General features: G+C 37.6%; 5 protein-coding genes across 5 annotated transcripts; 2 read left to right on the plus strand and 3 right to left on the minus strand.

Moving 5' to 3' along the window:
* Positions 1–1,384: 1,384 nt before the first annotated feature.
* Positions 1,385–2,709, plus strand: GCK72_022170 (uncharacterized protein; the record flags this gene model as incomplete). The annotated part of the gene is made up of 4 exons (XM_003106872.2): positions 1,385–1,620; positions 1,672–1,935; positions 2,205–2,505; positions 2,644–2,709. 4 exons carry the CDS (start codon positions 1,385–1,387, stop codon positions 2,707–2,709), a joined length of 867 nt encoding a protein of 288 aa, XP_003106920.2.
* Positions 2,710–3,109: 400 nt separating this feature from the next.
* Positions 3,110–3,818, minus strand: GCK72_022171 (uncharacterized protein; the record flags this gene model as incomplete). Its single annotated transcript, XM_003106896.2, has 3 exons — positions 3,110–3,240; positions 3,406–3,566; positions 3,772–3,818. 3 exons carry the CDS (start codon positions 3,816–3,818, stop codon positions 3,110–3,112), a joined length of 339 nt encoding a protein of 112 aa, XP_003106944.2.
* A 1,081-nt stretch (positions 3,819–4,899) lies between these two features.
* On the plus strand, positions 4,900–8,467 carry GCK72_022172 (uncharacterized protein; the record flags this gene model as incomplete). Its single annotated transcript, XM_053734687.1, has 13 exons — positions 4,900–5,042; positions 5,415–5,493; positions 5,697–5,813; positions 5,858–6,085; positions 6,135–6,236; positions 6,431–6,539; positions 6,585–6,715; positions 6,759–7,020; positions 7,067–7,317; positions 7,366–7,721; positions 7,873–7,946; positions 8,064–8,169; positions 8,218–8,467. The coding sequence occupies 13 exons, from the start codon at positions 4,900–4,902 to the stop codon at positions 8,465–8,467; spliced, it is 2,208 nt and encodes a 735-aa protein (XP_053578253.1).
* Positions 8,468–8,607: 140 nt separating this feature from the next.
* GCK72_022173 (uncharacterized protein) lies at positions 8,608–15,236 on the minus strand (the record flags this gene model as incomplete). Its single annotated transcript, XM_053734688.1, has 22 exons — positions 8,608–8,736; positions 8,781–8,958; positions 9,364–9,472; positions 9,518–9,608; positions 9,654–10,022; positions 10,067–10,199; positions 10,245–10,366; positions 10,414–10,491; positions 10,539–10,694; positions 10,739–10,893; positions 10,947–11,450; positions 11,509–11,736; positions 11,784–11,925; positions 11,977–12,191; positions 12,238–12,393; positions 12,819–13,053; positions 13,107–13,433; positions 13,485–14,144; positions 14,194–14,450; positions 14,507–14,630; positions 14,678–14,860; positions 15,192–15,236. The coding sequence occupies 22 exons, from the start codon at positions 15,234–15,236 to the stop codon at positions 8,608–8,610; spliced, it is 4,596 nt and encodes a 1,531-aa protein (XP_053578254.1).
* A 2,391-nt stretch (positions 15,237–17,627) lies between these two features.
* Positions 17,628–27,266, minus strand: GCK72_022174 (uncharacterized protein; the record flags this gene model as incomplete). The annotated part of the gene is made up of 22 exons (XM_053734689.1): positions 17,628–17,756; positions 17,835–18,012; positions 18,432–18,540; positions 18,596–18,686; positions 18,730–19,098; positions 19,144–19,276; positions 19,321–19,442; positions 19,491–19,568; positions 20,085–20,240; positions 20,430–20,585; positions 21,533–21,687; positions 21,905–22,636; positions 22,681–22,822; positions 22,870–23,084; positions 23,131–23,289; positions 23,341–23,575; positions 24,264–24,590; positions 24,642–25,301; positions 25,760–26,016; positions 26,064–26,187; positions 26,234–26,416; positions 27,222–27,266. The coding sequence occupies 22 exons, from the start codon at positions 27,264–27,266 to the stop codon at positions 17,628–17,630; spliced, it is 4,755 nt and encodes a 1,584-aa protein (XP_053578255.1).
* Positions 27,267–27,794: the final 528 nt, after the last annotated feature.

A 27,794-nucleotide genomic window follows, 5' to 3' on the forward strand; every position in this document is an offset into this window, starting at 1 on the left:
TCTGGCGACCACGTGGCGCAGCTAAAATTTAAAACAGACAGAGTTGTGTTACAGGTTTCCACCAATCTAATAGAACCTTGTAAAAGAACTCATTAGAGGTTCATAGTGAAGTTTTTCTGATTGGGATGAGTATTTCGTTATAAAAACGAAATTGAAGTTATTCTGAGGGTTGCAAAAACCAAAAATTCGTAGTTTTCCCACGCCACCTGTAAGCAAACAACCACATCAAAAATTATCATATATGAAATAGGGCGGGAAATTTTCAAAACTGTGTCAATGAAGCTTGTGTAAGTCAGTTATTCTTGAACTTTTTGATGAAATCTATTAATTTGGCGTTTTTCGCTTGAAAACGTCAAACTTTGAGAGTGAGTAATGGTATCGGTAATTGTATCAAAAAACAAATTTTCAATAAATGATACAAATGAATTTTCTGCACTGAAGTCGCTTCGAGAGAGAAATTATTTCGATATGTAACTTGCTAGGGAATAAGTTTAAAGAAAAATTGTCATTTACAAAATTATAACTATACTTTGGTCTGTATGATTTTTAAAAATTTTACGATGTGGGATAATTAGTTTTATTTAAAGTTAGAAATGATTCACTGAAAAAAGATTAAATGTGATGTCTTTAATTCAATCAGCTTTCCCGCCGACACAAACAAAAAAAATTCAACAGTTGAATAGAGATGCGGTAATATCAAAGGCATCTGACACAAAACCGTTTCGCCCGACAAGGCATTATTTGGTCCATTGTAGTAGCCGAGCCGCACCTAACCTGAAATCATGATAATAAAATTTAAAGGGTGCACCTCGTGTGGAACTTCTCTGTGGTGCTGTTGCATTTTTACACCTGGGAACAAAAGCTCTTTTGTGATAAAGATGCGCATTTTTTGGGAACCAAATCTGAATTTTATTGTGAACAATGAATAGAAAAATACAGTGAAGAAAACACCACTACTGATTAATCTCTCCAAAACTAATAACCCAAAAAGGAATGGATGTTGAAAAAAACAGCTGATTGAAATTTTGGAAATCTGTTTAGTTATGTCCTTTCTATTAAACAATTTCAATGGCATGAAACGTGTACCATAAACCGATTAAATCAGAAACATCTCCAGAAGCTCTGAAAACAGTTGTGGTATTTGTATGAAGAAGATTCTTGACTCTTGATTTCTATGTGAAATTCTCTTTTTTTTTAAACTCCGTTTTCGTTTAAAACTAATTTTGAAAACCAATTCTTTTTCATTATTTTTCCGTCTTGGTAAACATCGAATCCGTTGAACAAATAAACGTTATCATTTCAAGCCTCCTCTCCTTGTTGACCATTTTCAGTTGATGTATTCTTTCCACAACTAACTTAAACCATACAAAAAATCAATGTAAGAATGAGCAATTTGGATATAGAAGCTCCGCCAACAGTATTCACGCGGGCACATTTCCCATCACCTGCTCGAAGAGGAATGGGTCCCATGAAATTTCCTTTACCTTTGTCGCCATATGTTCCAGAAGATGTCATAAAAACTAATACGGTAAATTCTGATATTTTATCTACGAGTAACGTTCCTGTATTCCCACTGCCTGTCACTACCAGTCAAGGTGATGAGTTTGAAAAAATGAAAAAGTGAGTTCAACGTTTTAATGATAAGGGAATAGAGCATTGATTATTTTTAAGGCAACTCGTGGAAGCTCTGCAAAAAATCGACGATTATAACAAAAAAGAAAATGAACTAATGTCCAAAATAGAAGAATTGGATGCTGAGAACGAAAAATTAAAATCAGAGGTCCAAAAACTGACCGACCAAGACAGTGAAAACAAAAATAAACAAGAAATGTATGAAGAGAAAACCAGAATGATGAAATTAGATACAGAATCTAAAGAAGACATGCTGGAAATTCTTCGTGTTCAATGTGAAGAATTAAAAAATGAACTTGATAAGTGAGTTGTGGTGAATTACCGTAAAACCTATGATAGAGGCGAACCCGCTAGCAAGAGTTTGGAGTATCCTATCTTGATTGTATTTAATAATGTAATGATTGTTTTGACTGAAGAAATAGTTTATGAATATTAGGGTATATTTTGTCTGTTAGCAAATTTCCTCAGGGAACCCAGATATACCGCTGCGAGCAGGCACCGCTAGGCGCACCTCTATTACAGGTTTTTCGGTATGAACTAATTTTAAGTAAATGACATTTTTCTTTTCTCAGAGTCTCTCAAGAAAAATTGAAGACTGATGCGGAAAATATAGAATACGTGGAACTGCTAATCAACGAAAACAATACCTTACAACAGGAGAACAGTACTGTCAAAATGGTCAATAACGAAATGACACAAGAAATGGAAAATCTGACAGTGCTGAAACACGAATTAGAAATAGCTCTGAAACAAAAAACAGCTGAACCAGAAGTGACTCTAGAATCTGAATTGGAAGACACGACCTGTGCAATTTGTATGGAAGAGATGCGTTTGAAAAAGTGTACTCCTTGTCGAAGAAGATTTCATAAGAGTGTGAGTTATGCTCTTTTATTTCCCAAAGTATAGAATTATACTCGGAAAAGAATTTACATTCAATGTTTACCATTTCCCTCTTTTTTTGAAAAAAAAAACATAATAATTATTAAAACCTAGAAATATTGATAATTTCAGTGCCTTGAACACTGGCTACAAGGGAACAACAGCTGTCCTACCTGCCGAGCTTCTATGAGTGTCTAACAAAATGGCATATTTTTATTATGTGCGCTTCTTCTGTGAACGATAAAATTATACAATAAATCTGAACAATACCCAAAATATGTTTATTGTCTTCTGTAGGTCACTTATGTTTTGTTTTTTTTCGAAAACCACGCTCATTATAAATCCTAATATTTATATTACAATCATGTAAATTTTGACTGAACCGGTTGTCAAACTTTAAATGCGCTCAATATATATATATATATATATAAATAACTAAACGTGCTATTTTAGTTACCCGCTTTACCTCTCCGCGTTATTTCTTCTTACAATCTATTTATCTGCCCATTTTCTTGAGTGCAGCACCAGAAATTTCGAATCTCATCAAATACAATTTATTAACTCGGGTTCAAAATTGAAAAGCCAGAAGATGAGAAAGTTATGAGCTGTTATACGACGGGTTATTGTATGGATTTTGACATTGGGGAGGCATCCAAACACCTTTCTGATATCCGACATACTCGTTGTCATCACTTTGTGTTGGTGTTGAAGCAGTTGGCGACATTGAGTCTGGAACGTACATATCATTTTCATACTTTGTGATATGCATAATCTAGATTTTCTGCTATTCAAAAAATGTTATGAGAGTCCAGCATATCGAGAACTGTTTGAGGAGATTCTTATTTATATTTTATTCAATTTTTTTGAACTGTAGAACATGTGTGAATCACTCACTTTGTTGCCCATTCATCTCCATTTTTATATCTTTTTCCAAAACTTGAAGAAGATGAGAGATATATTGCGTTGCCGATTTGAGAGTCTCCGCTTTAGATGGCTTCCGATCCCGTAATTGTTTAGGAAGATGGTTGCGCAATATGGTGAATGCGTTGCCGATTCTTCAAATGAGGATAATTAGATTAAATAAAAGCATAATTATTTTTAAGGGTAATAGTTCAGAGGTGGTTTCACACCACGAAAAATGTTAGAATTTGAGTAATATTTCTCCTACAAACTAATTATTTGAAAAATATTAAAATATCAGAAGATATGACAGACAGGTGGTAACATTTTACTCTAACTGACTTTTTAAAATAAACTCACGATTTCTGACGACATCTCTCTCGAGCATTCGCTTTCTCGCGAGACATATCTCTGGGAGAATCCTGAGACGCGCAAAGTAAGAAATGACAAAAATGGCTAGTTCCGGATAGAACTGCTCAACAGAACAAAAACGCATTTACCAATTGTGGACGGAATCACTTCTGGAGTAGGCATACATATGTAGTCTGAAGTGGGTCATAATGGAGAGACGTTGTCTGCTTACAGCTGTTCTTGGTGAATAGAAACGACACATTATGCAAGTGTGTGAACATTTCAAATGAGCTCTTCTCTTGTCTTAATGGGGAGAGGAGGCCGAGAGTAAGACTCTGAAGTGAGTTGGGTTTTTGGGTCGTTAACGGGACAGAGTGGCTGATTTGAGTCACAGTCAGAGAATTCCCAAAACGTTTTGGAGTCATGCAGCCATAAAACAGCTAGAAATGAAAGATAGTTTGGCAAATGACACTGTAACCAGAAAATTTTGAAATTTTGAATTAAAAAAAAAAAATTTTTTTGAAAAAAGCATTGTTTTTGACTAAACTTTAAAATTCAATTAAAATATGAATATGTAATCACTTTTACTTTAAATTTTCAAAAAATGACAAAGAATTTTATTAAAAAATGAATTCCCACTGTAACTACAATTCGGATCTTTGAGTTTTAAAGATAGTGTATGACTGTTTCCCCTTTAAGGAATTTTTGCATATAGTACTTATCACTTCCTCAATATTATCACACGTCACTTGTTCATCACTAGAATTGTAATCAAAGTTCGAGAAAACATTTAGATAAAGCCCCTTGTCTCTGAATCATCACTTATTTGGAACAATGGTTAGTTACTGCAAGGTGAAACCAACACAAAACCTTGAGAAGTGAAACCTGTATGCCAATAGACGAGAGAAGGGGGAGAAACCTGAGAATTTTACAGCTGAACCGATGAGGGACATCTTCAGAATAAGAGATGACTCACGTATTCGCGAAGAAAAACGAAGAAAGAAGAAGCAAGAGATGAAAGATAGAGAAGATGTGAAAAAGAGAGGAATGAAAACGAAAAGCCAATCACTCAACTACTGTCTGTAGGGCAGCCGATCGGCAGAAGCCAAAGCCTAAGCGCTGCTTTCTCTCTCTCCAATGCGTAGCCATCGTCGACACATTCTTATTGCCTCCTGTTTTTGTTGCCTTCTTTTTTCATCAATTTCGGCGGCGCGAGTCCAGAAGGCTTCCAAGAAACACCTCACAAGAGTCAAGCAACTGTTGAATGGTGAGGCGGAGAGGTCAGTTTTGAGCACTTTTTGGCATTGAATCACATTTCGGAGAGTGTTTTCTGAAAATAAAAAAGTTTTGTGATCATATGGCGATCCTCATTTTTGATAACCATGAAATTCAAAAACCTGTCCTTGATATCTTTCTTTTTACAATTTTTTGTAATATTTTGATGCTTTATCATAGGCCCTGGCTATTCGTAATCATTTTAGTTTCAAATAATGGTGGTTGGTCACAATAACTAAAGGTAAAGTGTAATTTAAAGTTACAGTTTGAAATTTTGTTTTTCTTCTATCTTTTCTATATATAACGGTACAATAATACTAGGTCCAAACTTGTAAAAGTAAGCAAAGAAAAAATAAGTAACGATCACTTTTTTTCAGACACAATGCATTAATACAGAGTGATTCAGTAAATGTGTTTGACAACATTCAAAGAAATCCGAATGCTGGGGTTCATCATGTAAGTTATTCTACTTTTTGAATTTTAGAGCTATTTTAGTTCAGAAAAACTTAGCAAATAGTTCGCAAAAACTCATAAAACTGATGAATCAACCTATTTATGATGGTTCTCACCCTCCTCCTAGAAACAATATTATCGTTTGTCATCATGCAACACACCACACCTTGACACATATTGAGACCAGTTTTTTTCTCTGACTACAGGATGAATTGGCAGTGAACAACGCTGACGAGTATTTTCAAGGAGACGTCGACCTATCGGAACAGCAAGTCAAAATAATTGAGGATCAGTTTACAGAGGGTAAACGAGAAAAGAGAAAGGTATATTTTTTGGGTCAGGAATATTAATTAATTCGTGTTTGCAGATTGGAAGAACTCCATTGTACAAGAAATGGGACACACAGGGACCGATTAGTTTTGATTATGCAGAAAGTATACCTTTTCAAACAAGGCAAAAAATTAGAAATGCAATGCTTTTGTGGCAACAACACACTTGCATTCGATTTGAAGAAGGAGGACCGAATGTTGACAGATTAGAGTTTTTCGATGGAGGAGGATGTTCTTCGTTTGTTGGAAGAGTTGGTGGAACACAAGTATGTCTTATGAAGTTTTTTTTTCATTAATTAGATAGTTGTATTACAGGGAATTTCAATTTCTACACCGGGATGTGATGTGGTTGGCATTATCAGTCACGAAATCGGCCATTCATTAGGTATATTCCACGAACAAGCAAGACCAGATCAGGTGAGCACACATTTTGGGATGTTAATAGTTAGCGGTTGGTATTTTCTTAGCTGATGATAAAAAATTTACACTGACCATGTGGAGTTACACTGACAAAAGGTTTTACACGGAACCTCTTCAGTGTCAAAATCCACAGGGACACTGACCATTTCTAGAACACCTCTGATATTTTTGAAAATAACAATTGTTTTCAGGAACGACACATTGCCATTAACTACAACAATATACCTCTGTCAAGGTGGAATAACTTTCAAGCAGTTGGAGAGAATCACGCTGAAACATACAACTTACCTTATGACACAGGTTTGCCACTTGAATAGTCCAATTATCATCAATATGTGATTTCAGGAAGTGTGATGCATTATGGTGCTTATGGTTTCGCCTCTGACCCGTACACTCCCACTATCAGAACATTGGAGAGAGTTCAGCAATCAACTATCGGACAGAGAGCGGGTCCATCGTTCTTGGATTATCAAGCGGTATGCATCACTTGCCAAAATGTACTTTTATTGCAATGTTTAGATCAATATGGCCTACGGATGTACAGAATCTTGTCCTGATCTCCCATGTCTCCGAAATGGGTACCCACATCCTAATAATTGTTCAACGTGTGCATGCCCTGAAGGATTATCGGGCAGGTTTTGTGAGCAGGTCTACCCGTCAAATTCTCAATGTGGTGGTGTGATTTTTGCTACAAAAGAAGTAAAATATATCACAAGTCCCAACTACCCTGATAAGTTCCCATTGGATACTGAATGTAATTGGATTATTGCGGCTCCAATAGGTGAGCAACGAATACTGTCAACTAATAGGCCACCTATTATTTTCAGAAGGCAGAGTGTTCATGGAGTTCGAGGGAGACTTCGATTTCCTTTGTGAAGACACATGTGACAAAGCTTACGTGGAAGTCAAATATCATAGTGACAAGCGATTGACTGGTGCGAGGTTCTGTTGTTCTCTACTACCCAAGAACCGATTTATTTCCTTCAAAAATGAAATGATTATCATAATGAGAGGGTATAGATCAAGTGGTGTTGGGTTTAAAGCAAAGTTCTGGTCGAATTTGGGAGAACCGGAAGGAGTGAGTTTTCTGCTATACGGATTTAGACTTTTTCATTGGTAAATTAAGGTTGTCACACCAATGCCACCAACTACCGCTCCAGTACCTGAAATTGAAGAAACTACTAAAGAACCAGAGCCAGAAACGACTATCACACTGCCAACGACAATTCAAACAACAACTCTTCCAAGAAGGACATCCAAGAAGCAGTTCTTCACACGGAAACCGATCACTGTCCCATTGATCCCACCATCTTTTGTCACAGTACCGATTACTACTACCACAACAGTTGCCACAACTGTAACAACGGAATCAACAACTGTAACGACTACAGCTGCTCCAACACAACCAACATTTGTGACAGGAGAGACTGATATAACTATTCCAAGCACAGCGGCTACTCTCTTCCCAACTTTGTCAACAATGTGAGTTTTCTACCGATTCTTGAATGTTTTACAGTTACTCCTAATGGTTTTGACACACTCCCAACGTAGAATTTTAAAATAATGGCTAAAAATGTGTTAAAATTTGTAAAAACTGTCTAATCTACATTCCATGAAACTTCATCTTTTTCAGAATTCCACCAATCAACCCACTCGTTGGAGTTCTCCCATCTACACAAGCCCCAGATATTATCAATAGTGTTTTGGGTATGTTTTGTTGTGAAAAGTTCAATAATCACCCACCAATCCTTCAAGTTTTTGGTTAAACATAGTAAAAATAGTGTTATCTTCGATTTTAAAACGCCCTGATTTGTGAATTTTCAGAATGCGGTTGTGGTGCTTGGTCTGAATGGCAAGGGGAGTGCTCACAACAATGTGGTGGATGTGGACACCGATTGAGAAAGCGAGAGTGCAAAAAAGAGGCTTGCAGGTAAGCAGCTGCATGATATCATGGAAAAAATATTTCATTTGATTTAAGAAAAGAAGAAAAACGACCCTGCAATTTTTCTGCGTGCCCAGACGGCACCAACTTCCTTATTAATAACTCTGAATTCCATATTCTCTGGAGAGGATGTTGTGTGGGACTCTTCAGATCTGGTGATCAATGTTCTGCACTAGAAACAGAGTCAAATCCATTCTTCAAAATAATCAACAGCCTACTCAACATACAAGACGCCAAGAAAAATGAGACACTAATTGCAAAACGGATGATGAGAGGTGAACATTAATATTAACATATTTATTGTTATAATCATTATGTATTATTTGTATTATAATGCACAGAAATGAAAGATCATCAACAAATTAAGTGATTATGAAATAAGAATTATCAACATTTATGCTTTGGTTTGGAACTTTTGTGAGAAACTCAAACAACATTTGCATCTTTGGCCATTGAGTAGAAAATTCCATCATGGTTTGCAAGAAGGTTCTTCGGTGAATCAAACTCCGCCACACGTCCTTTATCGAGAACTAGCAGACGATCGCTGTCAAGTACCTAAAATGCAACGGTCTGAATGAAAATAAGAATAGGATGCCTACCGTATTCAAACGATGAGCAATTGTGAGCACTGTACATTCTTTGAATTGTTCTCTGATTGTTTTTTGGATAAGACTATCCGTCTCCACATCAACTGCAGCAGCGGCCTCATCAAGAACCAACACTTTTGTTTTTCGGAGGAGAGCACGAGCCAAACAGATGAGTTGTCGTTGTCCAACACTGAAAACAATCGAAATTAAACCGGTTCTTCAATAATTCAATCTTTTTTCCTTTTTTCCACTATCGAAATCCTATTTTTACCCTCTACACATAGACATCCCCCAACTTCTCAATGCAATCGGGCTAAATCAATGTGGCCGCCTAGTGTGCGCTCCCTAGGCCACTAGGCCGTGTACTCCTCGTGAACAAGCACAATTTATTTTCGAAACATCTTTTTCTCAAATTCCTTATCGATAAAAGCAATATTTTCGGAAAATCAGCATTCAAAAAATTGAGAAACCAAAATTCTATAAGATACATACAGAATTATCCGCCAACCTACTCTGTAGCGACAAAATAGGAGCCGAAATAGAATTTTGTGAAGAATGTCTCATTTTCAGCTGAATTATACAAGATTCCACTCACCTCAAGTTTTCTCCACCTTCAGATATGTGATGTTGAAGTCCAAGTTCCAAAGATTTCACGAACGGCTCCAAATGGGCGTTTCTGAGCGACTCCCACACTTGTGAATCACCTGAATTGTGACATTTAGAACGATTTGGAAAAATAAATAACTCACTATAAGCCGTGAATGGATCCAAATTCATTCTCATTGTTCCAGAGAACAGCACGGGATCTTGGGGAACAATTGTGAGACGAGAGCGGAGTTGCTGAACAAAAAATGTGATAACCTTCGGAAAAATTCTTGAAAATACCTCTAATTGAAGATCCGCAATATTGGTTCCGTCAATTTCGATACATCCTCCATCTGCTTCAATAATTCGGAAAAGTGCCAGGGTCAATGAACTTTTTCCTGCTCCAGTTCTTCCAACAATTCCAACTTTTTCACTTGGTTCGATACGAGCAGTGACTCCGTGGAGTACCAGTTCTAATCCAGGGCGATATCTGACGCTGAAATTTTTGATGGCGATCTCTCCTCGTTCCGGCCACGCTTTAGAAGCTAGATTAATGGAGTTGTTTCCTTCGGTCGGTGTGATAGTGTATTCCTTGATTCTTTCAACAGCTACGATGTTGGTTTCCAGTTCAGTTGTCATTCGGACGGCCCAGTTGAGGGTTTGAGTGATCTTAAAATATATTTCAGTTAGATTTTATTTTCGAAATAGCTTACATTAAGTGCGTAGGACACAGATAATCCAACAAGTCCGGCAGATAATCCGGGAGAGTCACGGAAGTAGACAGCGGCTCCAGCAGCGGAGAGGACTATCATGTTACCCACCATTTCCAGACGGACAGCGAGCCATCTAAACAAATTGTGATTAGAAATGCCGATTCAACTTTCATTTTACCTATTGGCAACTATACTTGGGTAATATGCCACCAGATGGTCATCCACACGTTGTTGGGATTGCTTAATAAATTTGTCGACGACTCCGAAAGCACGGATTGAGGATGCGCCTTGGATAGACTCCTGTATTACATAATTTTATTATTTTTTCGATTAAAAATAAAGTTTACCTGGAAATGAGAGTAGATAGGTGACCTTGAAGCGGATTCCAGACGTTTTAGCTGTCTAGAAGTGCTAATAAAGTATTTCTGAATAATATAGATAAAGTGGATGATCAGATTTTTGAAAAGCTCACCAAAACATAGAAATAAATTACAGCCAGAATAGAGAAGACAATTCCAGCGAATGGTGTCGCCCACATAATCACAACAAGTGTGGAGATCACACTGAATATAGTCATAACCATATGACGGATGACATCAGGGAGAGTGCGATCAACTGCTTCGATATCCTTAAAAAACAATTTTCCATAGCCAATTTCACGCATTTTCTTACCTTTCCAAATCTGTTCAAGATTCTACCAATAGGTGTGACATCGAAGAATGCCATTGGAGACGTCATAATGTTTCTGAGAAGCCCAGCATGCAATAGTCTACTAGCTCGAACCATTCCAAGCGCCAAAATGATAGAAGCGACGCATACAACCAATGCTGAAAATATCAAAAAATTAGAGATCCGCTGGAAAGTTTTAAAAAAAACTTACATTGTCCAATACCCAGTGCTGCATAGATACCCAACTGAGTTTTGATACTATTAGATGATCCGTTTCCAGATGAAGTTGTGGATTTCGCATGATCCGAAAGTTTGGCCAAGTAGAAGTTACTCATCAACCCGAGCATACTGCTACCAACATAAGCGGCAAAGAAAAGGATAGTGATGGAGATACTGATTGCGCGGAAGTAGGCGAGATACACTTCGAACTTCACATTTCCTGTTTCAACTGTCTCTTTTTCAATCAATTGTTCCTTTTCTTCAGTTTGATCCTCTTCCATGATAGCTCCTAATAGTGCTTCCGTCTCCTCTGCCTTACTAGTAGGGCTGTGGAGAAGGACAGATTTTCGACTGTTTTCTCTTGAGAACTCCAAGCGGAAATCTCTGGCGGACTTCTCTTCACGTTCAGATTCCTGGCTGAGATGACTTTCAAAACGTTGGAGAATTCCTGGGCTGACTTGCCCCAAATCACGAAGGAGTTCATCGACTTCACCAGCTGAAAAAGATGAAAATTATTTATTTTGTTTGGATTTAAGAGATTTAAGAACACTCACATTCTTCTCCAACACTGGCAATTCTTCCACGGTGCTTAGACTCCTCCAATAAGAATTCCTCGAGGAATTCCGCAAATGCTCCGTTGTTGCTTATGAGTTGCTGATACGTTCCCATTTCACTGATAGTTCCATCTTTCAGAACTATCACTTTATCACAGTGTTTCAAGTATGTCAAACCATGAGTGACCAGGATACGAGTTTTGGTGGCAAGGCAACCGGTGGCAGAAGCTGGAATTGAAAAAGAGAGTGATCAGTAGAAAACTGGTGGAACTTACAGATAACATTCTCAAATATGTGTTTCCCAACATGTGAGTCTACAGCAGAGAGTGGGTCATCGAAGAACACGATATCTGGATTTTGATATACAGCTCTCGCAAGCGATACTCGTTGTTTTTGTCCGCCAGATAGATTGATTCCCTGAAACATTTTCTGTTTAACCATGAAAAGTCCAAAAAATATTGTATTTACTTTCTCTCCAATTTCTGTGCGGTCCCCTCCGGGGAGAGCGGCCAAGTCTTCTTTCAGCTCACAATTTTTCACAACGTTCTCATAATCCAACTCATCGTACGGTTTATTGAAAAGAATATTGTTTCTCAATGTCATATTCTGAATCCATGCTTGTTGTGGGACATATGCAACCGAACCGTTGATTTGAACACTTCCAGAAATTTTATGCATTTCTCCTGAGAAAAAAATTAGAAGTTTTGAGAATCCAAGTGAGTGTCTCACCTAGAAGAGCATGAAGCAGACTGGATTTTCCTGATCCAACACGCCCGACAATAGCGACCAGTTGTCCACGTTTGATAGACAAAGAAATGTCATGTAGTGTCTGATCTTCTTTTGAACTCCATGAGAATGATCCATTTTCCACGTGGATAGCAGAATCTGAAAATTGAAAGTCAAACGCTGTTGTAAATAGTTATAAATGATGTAATAACCCACAATGCATCCAGAGCAGGGTTGCCGCTAAAAAATGCACTTTTTTCGGGGGTATGAAGACAAAACCTTTTCGTTTTATTTTCGTCTCCCGGAAAAATTCTTGTTTTGAAGAAAAAAAGTCCTTTTTTAAGTTTTTTCATTTTTTAACCATTTTGAGTGAATATTTTCAGATTACCAATGCATCCGCGCTCTATTGACAAGAATGGTGTGCATACTACACCGGCAGAATAAATTCGAATGTTCACCGTTAAGCAAAAAATGTATCATTCTCTCTCTTTCCTTCCGCTTTCTTAGACTTTCGCGCATCTGCTGTTGCCAGCCGTTTACTCATTCGTTTAACTCCCACCCGAAAAAGAAACTTGAGAACTTACCAATGTTTTTATGAGTAATCCTGTTATTTGGAGGTATCTCGTCAGCAGCGAAAAACTCCTTGAGACGGCCGTTACTAACAGAACACTGAACGGCTTCTCCATAAACCATAGCCATAATGGCAAGCGGCATTCTAAGGATGTCAAATAGAGACAGTGCCACAAAGGTGATTTCAGGGGTGAGAACATTGTTTTCAGGGTCCAGGAAGACGTAGACAACAAAGGAGATGACAGACACCTGACAATCGGGATTTTTTACTTTCTATTACAGAAAAAAACCCAAAAACTTACCATAAATGGAGCGCAAATCCATGAGAACACGATTCCGGCATTCAAATAAGAGAGTTTTTTCAAAACTTTGAGTTCCTTCTCACGGATTTCCAAAACCATCTGCTCCATACTCTTCTCCCACGAGTAGAGTTTCAAAACTTTCATTCCATTCAAGATTTCAGACATCATTTTGATTCTCTCGTCTTTGTACTTCATCTGTTCCTGATGACATTTTCTCATTTGACTGGCAATGATTCCATTAACAGGAATAACGAGAATCAATACCAAAAATCCAGCGAGAACTGCTACTCCAAGAAGTTTCCAGAGGAAGTAGATGGAAAGGAAAATCTGAAGTTTTCGATTGTGGATGATGTTCACTTTCTGAAAAGAAATACTAACCTGAAGTGGGGTTGACCAGAAAAGCATGAGAATTGGAGCCATATCTTGAATTTTCTGAATATCCACTGACATCAAATTGACAATGGCACCAGTAGTTTTTCCCTTTCTTGCTTCATTCGACAAATTCAATGCTTTTGTGTACACTGCAGTCGTTAAAACTGAACGAGCTTGCATTCCCAATCGGAACATTTTATGGTGATACTGATGGAGCAGCATGGATTGTAAAAATGACGACATGAACATGCAGCAGACAATGGAAACACCGATCCAGAGTGGCTGGTTCTTGTCCTCAATGAATCCGATAAGTTGCTTCAAAAGTTGGGGAGCCAGGAATTGAAGTAGGTCAAAAATGAGTTTATAGAGGCCACCAGCAAGAATAGTCCATTTGTAAGTTTTAAATAACGGACGGAAAATAGATGGGTAGTTCTTTGCAACAGCTTCTTCAGGATTTTTCTTGATTTTCTGTTGGTATTCTTCAATTTCAGGTTTCAAGTTATTAATGAATGATGGAATAAGGCTTTCCGCCTTGTCACGTTCGTTCAAATCCCACAGGTCTTCATTTTCAAGAGACTTCTTGTTTCCAAGGTAGGCGAGTTCTGAGAACCATTGGAACGTGAGTTGGTTAATGAAGGAAGCGGTATATTCTGGGCAAGATTTTTCCTGAAATCTCATTATTTTTAAAAATCTAATGCTGGGAAGTCGTTCATACTTTTTTGTACATATTTGATGGACGATCCGCAAAACAACACAGAAATAATTCCAATCCTGACAACGCAAAAGCCATGATGTACAAAGTCGATCGACACAAATCCACATTGTACTCCTTATAAATATATCCACTCAAATAATATCGAAGCTCTGGGACACCACAAATGATGACTAATAGCCAATAAAGCGTTAAAACTCCTGATGTGATTATTCCTTTGTTTTTGCAAGCGACCGTGAGAATGAGTGCAAGACAAACACCTGCAATGTTGATTCAAAATTTAAGAAATGATGGTTTTTCGGTGATCTAAACAAACCTCCCAGCTGTACGAGGTCACCATAAAAATGGATATAGTCGAAGACGGGTGATTGGGTGAAATAGAGATACAAGTCGTAAATAACCGTCAGAAAGAGATCGACAACAAGAAGAGAACCCAGCATCTGTAACATTTACTATTTTTGTTAGATTTTGATTTGAAAAAACTTACGATTCGTAAAGAAATTGGTGAATAACAACGGAGCGGACCATTTCGAGAAAGGTAAAGTGCATATATTAGGACTGGGCAGAAAACAACAAGGAATAACGTGGGTATTGTTGAGAAGTCAGTATGTTGACCACAATTTGTGACTTGAGGAAGGCTGCTCCGGTTCCTCCAACCTGGTTCGAGGAGCTGAAATTTCAATTTTTTATATACGCCTGTAGATTATGCATTTTTTAGACGGGTTTGTTTTTTTTCTTAACACATTTTCCATGTATTTCATTCCCTAGCTAAATCGTAGTTGGAAAGACATTATTCCATGAAGTTTCGTAGTTTTTGTGGTTTCTCTATACTATTTTGTATGATTTGTGTCAAGAAACGGCAAAAACCCCTTTAACCGAATCCGTTATATTTGTTCTGCTCAAAAGTTTACATTGGCGGTAATATTTTTTGACGCTTTTTTGACCTATTCTCATTTTTTGGCAGACAGTTTTTCAAATTATTCTTAGAAAGTGCACCTTACCTCGGAGTCGCTTCCGCAAACAAGCTCACGAACCAACGGAAGCATTTTTGAGGGTGGTTAGTCGTTTGCAGCAGTCGGATGTTAATCTGGTCACCCTCAACGTCACCTGAATATTGTTATTATTATTATTTCCAGCGGAATGGTTGTTGATGTCTCATATTTCAGTGAAAGAAAGGGAAAGAGAGGACAAAATGAGCAGAGAGAAAGAGAGAAGTGGTGGAGATGTTTCGTATTTTGGTTTTCTGAATGTGTTCTCACATGAATGGCGATTGTGTATGACTCAATGCTGAGAAGAAGAGTTTTTTATCAAATCAAAAATGTTTTGTATAGTATTCAAAGTTAAAAAGAGTTTTACTATCAGAAAATTCTAAAAATTTTGAACGTGTATTCTGGAAAAAAATTCAAGAATTGAAAAAACTCCTGGTGAATGTCTGAATAATTGAATAACAGGCTTGTATTTATTCACAAAAATTCACAGAACATGTTTGTCATGTTTCCTTTTTCTATAAACATGATCACTACTAAGAGAACAAGAGAACAGAAAAAAGAAACGAAATTTCCAGAGAGAATTTTTTATATATGAGCCGACATCACCATGAGACGTGTGAGAAAAAATGAGGAGTGTATCTGCAAGTACCACGGGCATAAACCACATTTTACTACGAAAAGGGGTACGTGTTTTGTGATTTCGTGTCCAGTTGTCTCCGCCTCTCTTTCTCTACTAAAAAACTCAGTTGGTGTGTGTATTTGTCGACGAGATTTGAGATTTCGCAATGTCCCGATCGGATTGCGCAATGCAACAACACAAACCTACTATTCAAAAAGGTTTTTTTTATGATGATGTTTCGAAATAATGAGTATTTAGACAGATTTGAGTGACCCTCAAAACGAAAATTTTCGAAATAAAGGAGGAAGATGGAGGAAGAAGAGGGAGAGTGGACTTGATCTTCTGGTTTATTACTCTTTGTTGTGCGAGGAATTAATCATGTTTAACACGACAGCAGAACATTTCGAAATATTCCGATGCAAGATTTGAAGGACATGTTAACAGGGATTAACATTGGTCGTACTTGAATTGGAGTATAGTATAGTATGTACAAAAGTAATTGTACTTGATGTTGTGTTTACAAAATTTTTGTGAACTGTATCAGTTATTGGAGCTTCAGAAACACATTATATTCTATAAAAAACTAATCTCTCTAGCAAGGGAACCTCAGGGGCTCGCAAAATTTGGAATCGTTCCAAATTGCAACCAGACATTAAGGACATCTTGATTAAACATATCCCAAATTTTTGTTTTGTGCTCGTCACTCCTCCCTGAAAAAAACCGTTCCAAAGTTTCAACCCTAAGGTTAAGCCCTGTAAAAGTTCGAGAGTGTAAGTATGCAACTTGAAATTTCATGGAAGGGGATAAATGGAATCTATAAAAAATGATTTTGGATAGCCCTCCTGAAAACAAAAAACCTGAGAAGCTAATCTTGATATCACTCGCACACATTCTGAAAGCTCACATTTGCACCAAAAAAAGCAACGGGCGAGCTGAAATAACAAAGTTTGAGCAAACTTCAGCAGTCAGAAAAGAGAAAAGGGACATACGAGACTAGAGAAGAGTGGATGGGACTCTACTGTGAAAAAAATAAAGTTTCGACAAGGATTTTCAAAAAAAAATTTGGCGGGAAAAACACTTTAGTTCACAAATGCACTAAAGTGTTTTTCCCGCCAAAATTTTTTTTGAAAATCCTTGTCGAAACTTTATTTTTTTCACAGTATGATAGTACTCTGTTCTTTAAATGTGTATTCTTCAAATCATTCGGTTTTGACCGGCTGTCTAAAAGAAACAAGACATCAAAATAATTAATCAAAATATCAAGGTCCACTAGGCAACATTTTCGATTATTACTAGTGTCTTGGGCTTCAATTAATGTGTGGGAAAAGCAAAAGTGATATTTCCATACTTTGACTTTCGATCTTGTTCATTTTGCATTCCACGCAATGTCATTTCACCTTCAATGTTGTCGAATTCATAATAATTCCTGTTGCATTCGGTCAGTTGAAATTGAAAATGCTGAAATAACATGTTTCCAGACAGGTGATCTACAATTGCTTTTACCAAATTATATGCTTTGAAACGTGAACATGTTACGGTTATAGCCGATCAAATCCGCGTTTAGTCACTTTGTTACTTTTTATTTTTAAACAACATGTAGAAAAATTATTTTATTAAAACTCACGATTTTTTGATTTTTGTAGTTGAGAAATATGAGAAAACGGGGAAGTTTAGCAAAAAAAGACAAAAGGGGTCGATATGGAAACTAAATAAAGTTGATTTCAAAAAAAAAGTATCAAATAAGAAAGAGAAAGAAAATGACAAAAATAGGGAATCATTATGCTTTTTGGTAAAAGTTTAATTAGATTTTTTTATACTCGAATGGGTTTTCACACAACATTTGCATCTTTTGCCATCGAATAGAATATTCCGTCGGGGTTGGAGAGAAGTTTTTTCGGTGTGTCGAATTCAGCCACTCGTCCCTTGTCCAACACCAAAAGGCGATCACTATCCATAACCTAAAAAAATTGCTTGTATTACGATATTTTGATTACCACAGGCAGAAGCAACTCTATAAAGGTAAGATTTAGACTAACCGTATTCAAACGATGGGCAATTGTGAGCACTGTACATTCTTTGAATTGTTCTCTGATCGTTTTCTGAAGAAGACTGTCAGTCTCCACATCCACTGCAGCAGCGGCCTCGTCAAGAACCAACACTTTTGTTTTACGAAGGAGAGCACGAGCCAAACAGATGAGTTGTCGTTGTCCAACACTGAAACCGATAGAAATTGAGCGCCCCGATTTTTCATCGGATTCAGTCGTCTAATAATTCTTACATTTTTTCTCTTTTACAGCTATCAAAATCTTATTTTTCACCCTCATCCCCCCAACTTCTCAATGCAAACGGGCTAAAACAACATGGCCGCCTAGTGTGCGCTCCCTAGGCCAGGCGGCCGTGTACTACTCGTGGACAAGCGCAATTGATTTTTGAAAAACTTTTTTGTTTTAATTCCTCTTTGAGAAAGGCATCATTTTTGGAAAATCAGCATTCGAAAAATTGAAAAACCAAAATTCTACAAGCTACATACAAAATTATCCGTCAACTTGTTCTGTAGCGGCAACACAGGAGCCCAAATATAATATTGTTGTGATTTTCTCATTTTCAGCAAAGATATACAGAATTTCACTCACCTCAAGTTTTCTCCACCTTCAGAGATGTTATGATGAAGTCCTTCTTGCAAAGATTTGACGAATGACTCCAAATGAGCGTTGCCCAGGGCTTCCCAGATTTGATCGTCACCTAGAAATTTATTTTTCTTAGAAAATCAGTTTTCGTTGATGAGGCTTTGACTCACTGAATGCATCGAAAGGATCCAAGTTCATTCTCATTGTTCCAGAAAATAGAACAGGGTCTTGTGGAACAATTGTAAGACGAGAGCGGAGTTGCTGAAAAAAAATTTAGCATAGTGGGACAAAATGACAAAAATACCTCTAATTGAAGATCCGCAATATTGGTTCCGTCAATTTCAATACATCCTCCATCTGCTTCGATAATCCGGAAAAGTGCCAGGGTTAATGAACTTTTTCCTGCTCCAGTTCTACCAACGATTCCAACTTTTTCACTTGGTTCAACATGAGCAGTGACTCCCTGAAGTACTAGATCAAGTCCAGGACGATATCTGACACTGAAGTTCTTTATGGAGATTTCTCCGCGTTGTGGCCATGAACTGGGTGCCAAACTGTTGGAATTGTTTCCTTCGGTTGGAGTAATAGTGTACTCATTGATTCTCTCTACAGCGACAATGTTGGTTTCCAGTTCACTTGTCATTCGGACGGCCCAGTTGAGGGTTTGGGTGATCTATAATCAATAATTTATGAGAATTTCTAAATGCCAGGAACTCACATTCAACGCGTAAGATACAGATAGTCCAACAAGACCAGCAGATAGACCGGGAGAGTCACGGAAGTAGACAGCCGCTCCAGCGGCAGAGAGGACAATCAAGTTTCCTACCATTTCCAGACGAACAGCGAGCCATCTAAACAAAATAACGAGTTTTGCAGAAAAACCAAAAAAGCGAACCTATTAGCCACAATACTTGGATAGTATGTTGCCAAATTTTCATCGACACGGTGTTGCGACTCTCTGATGAACTTGTCGACTACTCCATAGGCTCTGATTGAAGATGCTCCTTGAATGGATTCCTGAAATATGATTATATTGATGAAAATCAAAAATTTTCGTAAACTTACTTGGAAATGAGAGTAGATCGGCGATCTTGATGCAGATTCCAAGCGTTTCAATTGGCGAGAGGTACTCACATAAAATCTCTGAAAATAGTTTATATGAGATGTTTGAAGTGGAATGAACCACCACCCTGAGACATGCGGTTAGTAAAGAAATTGAAAAATTAATACAATTAAATAAGTCACAGAAAAACCACAAAAACACTAACAACGCACCAGGATGAGAAGATAAACAATCAACAAAGGAAATAAAAGCGAAATGGCGAGTGGGGTCGCCCAAACGATGATGGCCAATATCTCGAGTGACATCACTGCGGTCCGAATGAACATTGACATTGAGCGAGGAATTTCCGTATCAACGCCGTCCACATCCTGAGTTGTAAAAAGACATGTAACCAACACCAATAGGGCAATCACTTCAGTTTAGAACGCGAAAGTTACTGTCAACAAGCTAAACAACTAACGATAAGACATTGAGAAGGATAAACCTTCCTAGTCTGTTCTATCCTTCTCTATAACAGAAATACAATGACGAATTGAAACACTTTGACGGTGTAAGTAACATATCATGCCATGCAGCAAGAGATACACCATGCTAACCAAAAGTCGGACGTATCCGTATAAAACGGGAACGATGAGCAATAATGATGCAGGTGTAGCATATGCTGGCACGGCAAATATAGTGACGCCTTGAACTATTGCTCCAACAAATGTCATGATGCAGGCAGGAAGTCTCGAATCGATCACATCAACGTCCTGGATGAAAATACAATTGCACGCAGAACTTATTAGATTTCACTCTTGCTGTATATTCATGCATTTTTCACTTCACACTTCATTCCAATATTTTTATGTTTTTCACGCCATATTTACAATATATGTCATGCGATATAAACTCAAAAAGGGTGGGGGTTAGCCGTTTTTGGTTAAAAACATGTATCGTACCAGGACAACAAAGTAGACGAGGCCAAGAACGAAGAAAGCAATTCCTGCCCATGGTGTAGCCCAAATGATAACTACAACCGTCGAAAGGACGTTGAAAATTGTCATAACCATTGCACGGATTGACTGAGGGAGTGTTTGATCGATGGCTTCAATATCCTGTCGTGTAAAAAAACGTAGACAAGGTCAAGACAAGGGGTTATTGTACGTCTTCCAGTTACTGGTATAGGCTTTACTTTCAGAATTTTGCAGACAAGGACATGGTGGTGAGTCAGACATAGATATTTGATTCTGGGAAGATAGAAGTCGGAGAAAAAAAGGCGTGCAGGGTAGACTGAGAATAAAACTCAAAATTGGATTCTGGTATGTTCAAAATTGGTCAGTGTAGAAACACACACTGACAAAAATTTGTCAGTGTAGAAACACACACTGACAAAATTTTGTCAGTGTAGAAACACACACTGTCAAAAACTTGTCAGTGTAGAAACACACACTGACAATTTAGTCACTGTGAAGTGGAGTACAGTGACCAAAATTATGGATAACATTCGTTGCATCCAATTTCTTGTTTTATCCCTAATCTTCTCACATTTCTGAAAAAATATGGATAATCACCAGAATTGACAAACATCCAATAGCGACGAGAACAATCGGTAAGATTGCAAAAGGAGTAGCGTAAGTGGTGAAAACGACACAGGCGACTAATTCGGAAAAAGTGAGCAAAAAATCGCCAAAATTGTCCGGTAAACGCCCGTCCACCACATCCATATCCTGCCAAACTTATTTTTGAAATTGTGTAACCCGGTATGCATTTAGTTGCAGCATTATAACAATTATAAAAACAAACAACAAAGGGTTGAGTTTTAGGTTTTGATACTAATTCAGTATCTTTGTATAGTATTGCGATGTGAAATGAACCAAATCGTGCGTGTTACAGTATATTGCATCTGTATTGCTTTTTTGGTTTGAAAGTGGAAGTGATCAATTCGTCCTAATTCTCCTTTTTTTTAATTTTCAGCATATAATTTTGGCTAGGACTACTAACTCTGAAACAATTAGTCAAAATTTGTGAAAAAGTTTTCCTTCTCAATTTTTTAATAGTATACCTTTCCGAATCTATTGAGAATTCGTCCGAGTGGAGTCACATCAAAGAATGCCATGGGGGATCTCATCATATTGCTCAATAAGCCTGCATGAAGGAGTCTACTAGCACGGACCATACCAAGAGCCATGATGACCGATGCAGCACAAACAGATGTAGCTGAAATAGTTGAAATATATATAAAAATATAAATCAATTGTTTTGTCATAGTAAGGTATTTGGTATTTGTAGTTTGTCAGTGTGTCTGTAATTTGTCATTGCATTTTGTCAGTGTATGTTGTCAGTGTAAGCTTCTTTGTCAGTGTATTTTGTCAGTGTAAGCCACTTTGTCAGTGCATGTTGTCAGTACATTTTGTCAGCACACGCAAAATCTCACCTTGTCCCATTCCCAACATTGCATAGATTCCAAGGCGAACTTGTGTCTCACTGGTGCTAACATTTCCAGCAAGTGCAATTCGTTTTGCATCGTCTGACCATCTAGCCAAGTACAAGTTACTGAACACTCCCAGAATACTGCTAGCAACGTAAACCAAGAAAAAGATAAGGGCGATTGGGATTCCAATTGCACGGAAATAAGACATGTAGATCTCGAGTTTGACTTTTCCAGTTTCCACGGCCTCCTTCTCAATCAATTGAGTTTTAGCTTGCTTTGGTGGTTCTGGAGTCTTCTCCTTTGGTTTTGCTCCAAGAAGTGCTTCTTTCTCTTCATTTTTGCCAATTGGACTATGTGCTGACTCCTCCTTGTGATGACCATTTTGCACTACTTCATTGTTTTTCAAATCATTGTTATCGATTTCTTGACTCATTTGACTTTGAATTCGCTGACGGATGGCCGGGCTAACTTGATCCAAATCACGAAGAATCTCATCGACTTCCTTTGAATCCTCTCCAAAACTAATACTTCTTCCACGATGCTTCGACTCTTCCAGTAGGAACTCCTCGAGGAATTCCGCAAACGCTCCGTTACTATTCATCAGTTCCTGATATGTTCCCATTTCACTAATTGTACCGTTTTTGATCACGATAACTTTATCACAGTGTTTCAAGTATGTCAAACCATGTGTGACCAGAATACGAGTTTTTGTGGCGAGGCATCCGGTTGCAGAGGCTGAGAATAGAGTTTATAAATTAATTTTTTAAGATTCAACTTACAGATAACGTTTTCAAAGATATGTTTTCCAACGTGGGAGTCTACAGCAGACAATGGGTCATCCAACAACACAATTTCAGAATTTTGATATACAGCTCTGGCAAGTGACACTCTTTGCTTCTGACCTCCCGATAAGTTGATTCCCTGTAATAAAAATTATTATAGTCGCCATCAATAAAAAATTAGTTCACTTTCTCTCCGATTTCAGTCCTGTCTTCGGCTGGAAGACTCTCCAAATCTTGAACAAGTGCACAGTCATCAATAACTTTTTGATAATGCTTCTGGTCGTATGGCTTGTTAAACAAAATGTTGTTTCTCAAACTCAAATTCTGAATCCATGCTTGTTGTGGAACATAGGCCACTGAACCGTTTACTTGGACACTTCCGCTGAGTTTGTTCATTTCACCTGAATTGAAATAAAAAATTTGGATAGGAAACGTACAAAGCCTTACCAAGCAGAGCGTGTAACAAACTAGATTTTCCTGAACCAACTCTTCCAACGATAGCAACAAGTTGTCCCCGCTTGATGTTGAAAGTGATGTCGTGAAGAGACTTGTCCTCCTCCCTCGAACCCCAAGCAAATGCTCCATTATCAATTTTTATAGCAGAGTCTGGAAATATTGAGATTGTTTATAAATTATATTTCCATTATCAATCAGTACCTGTTCCACCATAAGCAATGGAAGACTGTGGAGCCATTTCCTCGGAAGCGAAGAACTCTTTCAGACGAGTGTTACTGGCGGCGCATTGAACAGCCTGACTGAAAACCATAGCGAACACGGCGAGAGGGAATCTCAAAATATTAAAGAGAGCCAAAGCCACGAAGGTAATTTGTGGAGTCAAGATATTGTTTTCGGGGTCCCAGAGAACGTAGAGACCGAATGTGAGGACAGCAACCTGAAATCAATAAGATTGAGTCACGGAAAATAGCCCATGAGGGTTGTTTGGTTGTTTTACAAGATTCCTTATTGTTCTATGAGTAAGGCAAGAAAGGCATTGCTAAATGAAAGATTTTACGTAAAATCAAGTGATTACACTCGTCTTAATAGAGTGCAGGAGCGGAAATAGGATATTCCGAAATTTCCAAAATTTCCTACTTTTTTCGGAGCTATTTTCCGTTGGAAAACTTCTGATTTTTTTTCGGAACATTCGGAAACTTTTTTGGAAAACTTTTTTCAGAAATATTCGTAATTTTCATGATGCTAAAAAAAGAATTTGTGCGGAATCAAAAGAAATTGCGACAAAACCAACGTGAACGGTGCCAAAACGACACACCTGAGTCAAAACTAACAAAACTATTAGTTTTTACTGCATATTTATTGATTTTGAAAAAAGAATGTGATAAACCGAGTTTCCGAAATATCCAGAATCTCCGAAAAAAATAATTCGGAGAACTTCCGAGTTTTGAAATTTCCGAGAATAAAATTCGGAAAATTTTCGATTTCCAAAATTTTCGAACTGTTTAGTCCAGCACATCCCTGATAGAGTTGGTCTAGATAAAACAGAGAGGTCTAGATAAACCAGAGAGACTGATCAAAAACTGGTCTCAACGACCTATCGAATATTATGCACCACATAATCTTACCAAAAATGGAGCACATGCCCATGACAATGTAGTAGCTGCATTGAGATACGATAGTTTCTTCAACACACGAATCTCCTTCTCACGAACTTCCAAAACCATTTTTTCCATACTCTTCTCCCACGAGTACAACTTCAACACTTTCATTCCATTCAAGATTTCTGACATCATTTTGATTCGTTCATCTTTGTACTTCATCTGTTCCATTTGACAGTTCCTCATCTTGACAGAAATCCAGGAGTTGAATGGAATGAGGAGGATAAGGATGATGAAACCAGCAAGAACGGAGACGCCGAGGAGTTTCCAGAGGAAGTAGAGGGAGAGGAGAATCTGTATGTCAAAAATTTTTAGTTTCTAGACCAAATCAGAAATAATTCTTACCTGCAGAGGGGCCGACCAGAAAAGCATGATGAATGTTGTCATATCCTGGATTCTTTGGATATCTACCGACATCAAATTTACGATTGCTCCAGTAGTTTTTCCTTTTCTTGCTTCATTCGACAGGTTCAAGGTTTTGGTGTACACCGCACTAGTCAATACAGATCGGATATTCATTCCAAGTCGGAACATCTCATGGAAGTACTGATGAAGGATCATTGATTGAATCAAAGATGACAAAAACATCAGGAGAGCGATTGAAACTCCAATCCACATTGGTTGGCTCTTATCCTCAATGAAGCTGATGAGTTGTCTCAAAAGTTCCGGTGCAACGAATTGAAGCAAATCGAACATCAATTTGTAACATCCACCAGCCAGCAGTGTGAACTTGTATGTTTTGAAGATTGGAATCAAAATCGATGGATGGTTTTTCGGAATCGCGGCTTCAGGGTTCTTCTTAATCAACCGACGGTATCCTTCTACTTGGGGCTTCAGGTTGTTCATGAACGATGGGATGAGATTTTCAGCCTTATCCCGTTCGTTTAGATCCCAAAGGTCTTCTTTTTCCAATGACTTTTTGTTTCCAAGATAGGCAAGTCCTGAGAACCATTCAAATGTCAGCTGGTTGAGGAAAGATGCGGTGTATTCTGGGCAAGAATTCTTCTGAAAAGACAGAAATCTGATTTTTAGTCAAATCATGACTTTATTATTCACAATACTAAGGTATGCTTCTTAATTATTAGTCTTCTATTGAAATTTTGGTCTGCTGGATTATGAAGATATTGCAGCTTTTTCCAGACTTGCACGATTTCCGCCCGGTCGGCTCAAAAACAAAAAGATTCAAATTTTTATCAAAAATAGTCAAAAATCCTAAGTACGATTGAGTTTTTATCGATAATTGAGAACATAGTCAAAAATTCAACTTTTCAGCAAAAAAATCAATCAATTTTCAAAAAAATTGAACATTTCAAATATTTGTACTGATGCCCGGACCGACCGTGCCGTTGGTTAAAATTTTTTAATTGGCCCGTAGCATGTCCGGTTTTTTTAACAAGAAGACTTTTTTTTGTCATAGCCAGGTGTCTTGTAGTGTAAACTGAATAAAATCCTTCAAATCTTACTCCAACGTATCCATTTGACGGTGTGTCTGCGAAGCAACACAAGAAGAGTTCCAATCCAGCAAACGCAAACGATCCAATGTATAATGTTGATCGACACGGATCCACTTCATATTCGTTGTACAAGAATCCAGTTAGATAGTATCTCAGCTCCGGTACTCCACACACAACAACGAGTAGCCAGTATAAAGTGATAACTCCGGATGTGATTATTCCTCTGTTCCTACAAGCTATTGTCAAGACAAGGACCAGAGAAAAACCTGGAATTCAGTCGGTTTTCATAAAATAAGAAGATAGTCCTACTCACCTGCATATTGCACGAGGTCACCATAAAGGTGAATTGGATTGTAGATCGGTGAACGGGTGAAACGGAGATAAAAATCATAAATGACGGTAGCAGTGAGATCAACGACAAGTAGGCAACACAAAATCTGAATAAGATAATTATCACAGATGTGTATTTGTTGCAAAACTTACAATTCGTAGAGATATCGGTGAAAAGCTTCGTAATGATGAATTGCGACTTTTATAGAGTTCGTAGAATATCACAGGTGAGAATATTGCAAGAAATATTGTTGGAATCGTTGAGAAGTCGGTGTGTTGACCACAATTCGTCACTTGTGGGATGTTCGTACTGTTTCGCCATCCACTTTCAAGAAGCTGAAAGTACAAATTTATAGTTTTTCGTTACAATTTTGTCAATTTGAAAACCGATCGACAAACATTTAGAAATACAGTCGTAATAGGCTGATATTATAGTGAATACAAAATTTTCACAACACATTCACACTATTCTTTCACTTAAATTTCTTTACTATTCTCATTCTCCCTCTACTATGATTCATGATTCTCCCGTTTTCACTTCTTCCAACCAACATTTTTTGTAATAGTCATATTTCAAACGCCCGCAGCTCTTCTGCGCTCAAAATAATTGTAGATGTACATCGTACATCATTCATATGCACAATCTTCAACCGCACTGACACTATAGCTACAATTTGTATGTGCTTCATCTGTCTGTCATCCTCTTTTCATTTCAACCTCCCAATTCACTATATGAAAAAGCGATGGGGCTTTTTATTACTATGACAACAGGCTCCAAATGCATTTCGCTTTTTGAATTGCACTTAGATCACATTTTCGGAAACTGCGCTCTCATTCTCCACGGCGACATTTTATTCAAATTCAAAACCTGGGCGGGTGTTTCATCACTAAATCTTCATCGTTTCACTGATTTGGGTAAGTCCCTTTATAAAATATTTTTAATAAGTATTTTTGGCCTTTTGACTCTTACTTTTGACTTGAATACTCTTATATTTATGGTTCCAAGCTTAGAAAAAAAAACGTTCTTAAATCATCTACTATTATATATCTCAATCAAAAACTCCACCGGCTAGACCAATGAAACACAACACCTCACACATTCATTGGTACTCTTCTCCCCTTTTTTCTGTTCTTTGCTCACCTCGTAATCGCTTCCGCACACAAGCTCACGAACTAACGGCAGCATTTCTTGATTAGGTTCTTTCGTGTCGTTTCTTTTCTTTTCAACTATCCATTTGTTACCTGAAAAGATGAAATTGAAACAAGGAGGAAGTGAAACACGGAAAAAATAAACGGAAGATTTAAGAAATACAAATATTGTAAAAGGTGGAAGGTGCTCAGAATGTATATTGTTAAAACTGTTTTTTTTCAGCAAAGTAGTTTTTTCCGGAAACGTTTTACCGGAAATTCCTAACATTCGAAACATGTAATTCAGCTTATCTAACAAATTAATTGCGTTTGCAAGAACACGTGCAGTACACGTGAAGTCAAAGAAATAGTTAGATTTCTAAAATAGATTCTATCTCTCTCAACCGAGAAAAATTGTTGAGTAAAAACTTCAATTTTGAAAATTTAAATAGCAACTAACATTGTTAAGGACTCGCACTATCAGTACATAAGTTTGATACTATGTTTTAAGACTTTAAAGCCGTTAAGGCATACATTTAAAGCGATGAAAAAGCGTTTATTGTCTGATTCATTTTTACACTCCATG

This window comes from Caenorhabditis remanei, chromosome X (genome assembly GCF_010183535.1).
Source record: "Caenorhabditis remanei strain PX506 chromosome X, whole genome shotgun sequence".
In the NCBI taxonomy this organism is placed as follows: Eukaryota; Metazoa; Nematoda; class Chromadorea; order Rhabditida; family Rhabditidae; genus Caenorhabditis; species Caenorhabditis remanei.